This window comes from Mus pahari, chromosome 3 (assembly GCF_900095145.1).
Source record: "Mus pahari chromosome 3, PAHARI_EIJ_v1.1, whole genome shotgun sequence".
NCBI classification, from domain to species: Eukaryota; Metazoa; Chordata; class Mammalia; order Rodentia; family Muridae; genus Mus; species Mus pahari.
Window position 1 is genome coordinate 102107567 of NC_034592.1, and position 5278 is coordinate 102112844.

Genomic DNA, 5278 nt, shown 5'->3' on the forward strand with positions numbered 1-5278 from the left:
CAGCCCCAGCCCCAGCCCCAGCCCCAGCCCCAGCTCCAGCCCCAGCCCCAGCTGCGGTTCATCGAGAAGCAGCCTCCATGACTCTCTACCTGTAGAATGGCTGATGAAGGTAGGACGTGCCTTCGAATCTAGTGTGGGCTTCCATCTTTTCAAAGGAAGCCAAGAGGCAGCAGTGAGCAGGAAGGCAAAGGGAGGCCAGGTCTCCAATGCAACAACACTGGGTTTATTAGCTGCTCCTTCCCTGCCAGTCTTTTTCAGCACATCGCTCCAAATGCATGTGCCGACGTCCTTCACACCCTTCCACGCCAACCAGCGCTAAGTGCCAGTGGCTGGGACGACTCTTCACAATGACGACAACGACGACGACAATAATAGGAAAAGCAGAATATGCAGCAAAGTCTTTTCCTACTGCAGGAGGGGACAAAGGAGGACCGCAGCCTCAGCGTACCTAGAGCTAACAGGAAGTCCAGAGTGAAGTGTGCTGGAGTTCTGTACAGAGCCTGCTAAGGCTTAGCTAAGGCTAAGGGCAGACACCCAGGCCCACAACTCAGTTGAGATGGGAAAGATCTACAGTGTATCAGAAACATCACTTTCAACCACCCATCTTCCCAGCAACTCCACAGACCACAGACAGGAGCAGTCGTTTACCCGACAGAGACTCACCAAAGTGACGCTCCCACGGGGTATACGTATCAGTGATACTGGATGGTTGGCAGCACCCCTGACACAACGTGTGAGCCAAATTTCACGGTGCTTGTAAGCCAAAAAAATTATTTGTATCCTTACACCATTAAAAAAGTCACTAAAAGTAAACATAGTTGAAAATGGAATGTGAGGGACAGAGGAAAAGCACTATTCACTTGGAGTGTCCCAGCCCTGACCTTCTCTGGCTTTTCAGACACCGTGGTACACTCCGTCTGCCCCTCGGGGTGAGAAAAGGCAGGTGCATGTGTGTGGGGGTGTGGGGCAGAGGCTGGAGTGTCTGTGGGTGTGTGGGGCGGAGGCTGGAGTGTCTGTGGGGGGGGCGGAGGCTGGAGTGTCTGTGGGTCCTGGTGGGGTGGGGTGGCAGGGAGATCACCCCAAAATGAATAGCAACTGTCGTAGACAACACACACGGTCAGGTCAAGGCTCAGAAGTCATAAGGGTTGGCAGCTCCAGTTGTTCTACAGACAGCAGGCAATTTTCCAACAGTAGCCTTAGCTTGCAAAATAACTTGGGGTTCTTGGTAAAGGGGTCTTTGCTGGGCTTCTGAGCACTTCTTATTACACCCAGTGCTGACTGTCCTTGTTCACTGTTCCTCACTTCATTGAAGTGAAGTGACTTCAAGTATCCGGATTTAATATTTTACAAGAGGAACACGCTTTATGGGTAAAAAGCACACAGAGGGAGGTTACACAGCAATGATCTCCCCAAAGAAAGCCAAGTCTGAGCTCCCAGGGCGCAGCGAGGAGAATGCAGAGGTGCCACCAGGGGGCAGCAAGGATCACAGTCCCAACTGTGGGCTGGCGCGCGGCCTCGGACGCGAGCGAGGGAGGACAGGAACTGCGGAGCTCTCTGGCCCCTGCAAAAACTGGTTTCCGACTTCCTTCCCTTCAACCGCAGACCCAGTTTCTGAGCACCAGCATTCTCTCTGGGAAGTTCCCTCGGAGTGACTGATGAGAAACTTCCACAAAGACGATCATCCACAAAGATCAACGTCTTCAAAGACAAGTGAGGGACTACATGTTCACTCTTCGGGGTTCACAAATAGAAACCCGAGGTACTATCACTGCCAGAAAACCTTCACTGCTTTGAAGCAGGAGTTTTTTAACCCTACCCTGCTGGTACAGATTTTCCACCAGGAGCTAGCATTGACACTGGGGTCGTCGAGCATGCAACCTGTCAAACTCCTTTCTTCGCCCACTCTCTGAGGTGGTACAGTGTTGGAGGGCAGGGGCGGAGATGGAGAGGACAAAAGACTTCGCGGGGAGGGGGCCTAACTACTTCTCCACAGTTGCCTCTGACTCACTAATCTGCCCAGTAATAAAATCTGGAAGCTGGGCTGGGCCTGCATCCCACAAGGTGAGGCCCAGGCAGGGGTCTTTGGTCTTGATCTAGCATCCATCATCTGCCCTGCCCTCCATTAACAGCCCAGCAAGAAGCAGGAGCCGTTTAGCTGCCCCCTCCTATGCTCTCTCGGGAGTTTGATGTAATTTAGACCCGGACCTGCGGTTCGTGTGGGCTCTCGACTCCCGCGCCCGCCGCCGTTTAACGTGGCAAACACTACAGTCAATTATCCCCCTCGCTGAGGTGCTATTTAAAGAGACGTTGTCAGGTTCTTAAGCCTCGGATCAGACCTGCTGCTTTCTGCTTCATACACAAAGGCTCAAAACACGAGTTCTTTTGAGGGTTGGGAGAAATACAATTAAGCAAAAATCCTTCCTAACTGTTCCACCCTCTTGGAGCACCCACGTGCGGAATGGGGGAGCTGGGAGGAAGGAGGAGGCGGGGTGCTATGTCCTTTCCATTTCAGGCCTCTGGGACTAAGTGGAAATATAAGTAAGGCTGGGCCAGGAGGAGGGAAAGCATTGAACCTCAAAGATGAAATTCAAACGCAATCATTTGGGGGGGGGGTCAAGCTGGTCCAGAAGCCAGGAGTTAGTAGGGGCTTGGGGAAGCAGTGACCCAACAAATGAAGTTAAACCAATGAAGTTAAATCCCATGGTCTGACTGAGACAGAGTCAAAGGAAGTTGATTTTCCAGAAGGGAAAGCTGCACACACCTAAAGGGGGCATTGAGTCTCAAAATATTCCTGTGGCCTTGAAGGAGGAGTTTCTGCCTCAGAAAACCTTAACCACTGGATTCCTTCACAATGAGCTCTCTTGTCCGAAAACCTTATGCGGCCACCTTACTTCCTCCCCTTCTTCCAAGACTTACCGGGAGGGGAGACTTTGGTAGTTTGTCAAACTATTATGGGCAGCATCAGCAGGCACAGCCACCTGGGCCCTTGTTCTCCCGAAGCCAGCTCTGCTGTTACCTGGCTGCCAAGGTGATAGGAAAAGTTAAAAATAGGCAGGGGATGCTGCGGGTACCGAGCCTAGGCAGCTGAACCTCAAGGCTGGGGCTGGGCCTGAGCCATCCACCTTTCCCGCTAGAAAGCTGAAGCCCACAGAAGTAGCCGTTGTCACACCTCCTTTTCCCCCAGGACAAGGAAGTCAAGGTGGAGGAAGGTGGGATTACGTAGGAAATACCAAAGAGCACACAAAAAGATGGGTTCTCTTTCTTACATCTGGTGAAGGACTACAGGAGGTCTCCCTTTAGCAGTGGGGACAAAGGGTGGGCAGAAAACTGCAGAGAAAGGGAGGGCTTGGAGGAAAGGGAGACATCTCAGTAACTAGAGACAGAGTGAACTTTACAGGGCTCGACCTTCGTGCTTCTTATCGCTGAGCCTGCAGTACCACAGCCTCTGTGCCCGCCTGCCAAGGCTTTGGCTCAGGCACCGAGAAAGGCAGAGCGTTGTTCTCTAATTCTGGGCCACTCTCGGGCCCGGAAGCCTCCCCGACCAGGCTGGGGATGTCTGGGGCTGTGGACCGTCGGCGCAAACCCAGGCGGCCAGAGCCGGGACCGCCCTCGGGATGAGGACTAAGACCGACCGGGGCTTGCATTAAGGCCAGTGGCGCTCCCTCCAGCACCTCCTGTGAACGCCACCGCCCACTCCCCGAAGACTGGGGTGAGTTTGGTCGAGCCATCAGAGCTCCTGCCCTAAGACGTGCTGTCTCCTCCTCCGTCATGGTACCCAGAGCTAGGCTCATGCTCCGACCCAACTCTGGTCTCTCGTTGCCTTGTGCCCTATGACGGACCGAGCCCTTGCCAGCAGAGGCAAGCTCGCCTCCGTGGCCGTGGCCATGGCCGTGACCGTGACCGTGGCCGCCGGTAGCTCGCGCAAACCGTGCCAAAAGAGGGCGCGGTAGACGACGGGGACTGGGTCGTCGCCGCTCTGGGCTGGGCGCCGGGGCAGGGTGGCCAGGGGGACTGTCGGAGTTGGAGCCCCGGGCCGCTGCCGCAGCGGCTGCCCGACCCCAAGGCCCGGTGAGGGCTTGCACACAAGTCCCGTGGCCGCGGGAGGCAGCCAGCTGCAGCGCGGTGAGGCCCGCCCGGTTGGTGCGGTCAAGGCGTAAGCCCAGGCGGCGGAAAGAGCGCACCAAGAACTCCAGCACCGCCCCGTGGCCGCACGCCGCCGCCCACATCACCGGGCTATTGCCCGCCGAGTCCGTCGCCTCCGGATCGCCGCTGAACTGCACCAGCAGTTGCACGGCGTCTAAGTGGCCTCGCTCGCAGGCCAGGCTGAGTGCAGTGCGGCCGCGCTCGTCCCGCAGGTTCACGGCTGCACCTTGCTCCAGCAGCAGTCGCACGAAGCGCGAGCGCATCGCGGGGTCCGGCAGCCCCACGGCCACCATGAGCGGCGTCCGGCCCTGCTCTGCGCGGCAGTCGATGATGCTGCGGTCCAGCGCGTCCAGCACGAAACGGGCCAAGTGCACTTTGCCCGCCTGCATGGCCTCAAGGAAGGTGCGCGTCCCCGCTCGGGGGCACAGGTCCTTGGGCTTGAGCATGGCTCCAGCCGCCGCGCCCGGGAAGTCCGACGCACGGGGGCGCCCCTGTTCCCTCACCCCACGGGGCTACGGCCCCGGCCCGGACACCGGTACCGCTCTTCCCGCGCGGCGCGAAGATGGCTGCAGCCGAGTGTCCTGCAGTTCCCGCTCAGGTCTCCCTACCGCTCGGCTGCCTCGCGGGTCCCAGGGCGTCTTGCTTTTCCTCCCTGGCCCCCCACGCCTGGAGGTGTGGGCTGCTGACTGCTCCCGACTCCCGCTCAAGCTCGGCCTCCTCAACTCTTGGGCCCTCTTCCCTGTATCCGACGCCCCTTGGTCCCTCGTGGCTTGAAGCAGCGCCACTCACCCGCACCCCGGGCAGCCCCTGCTCCCCTGCTGAGCGGGTGGCTCCCGCCTGGCGCGCCTGCCTCCTGCCTCGGCGGGGAGCGCCGCTCCTCCAGCTCCCAGAGCCTCTCCCCGCCTCCTCCTCTCTTGCGGGGGCCGGGACGCTTGCTTTTTTACTTGGGGGGCTCAGCGGCTCCTGAGGTGCCCGACGCCTAGATACCTGGCTTTATAGCTTCGGGGGTCTCCATGGCAATGGCTGCTCTGGTAGCAGGCTGCACCTTCAGGGCAGAGACGGACAGGGCAAGGGAGACCGCCCCTGACCCCCACCCCTTCGTGGGCCACGAAGTTGGGGAGCGGCTCCTCCTCCG

At 58.3% G+C, this 5278-nt stretch overlaps 1 protein-coding gene across 1 annotated transcript; it reads right to left on the reverse strand.

Moving 5' to 3' along the window:
- Positions 1–235: 235 nt before the first annotated feature.
- On the reverse strand, positions 236–5278 carry Ankrd63 (ankyrin repeat domain 63). Its single transcript, XM_021191943.2, has one exon. The coding sequence runs from the start codon at positions 4587–4589 to the stop codon at positions 3417–3419; it is 1173 nt and encodes a 390-aa protein (XP_021047602.1). The 5' UTR covers positions 4590–5278; the 3' UTR covers positions 236–3416.

Bases quoted from the DNA above. Each gene is read 5' to 3' on its own strand.
- Ankrd63 (XM_021191943.2), bottom strand. From the start codon at position 4,589: ATGCTCAAGCCCAAGGACCTGTGCCCCCGAGCGGGGACGCGCACCTTC.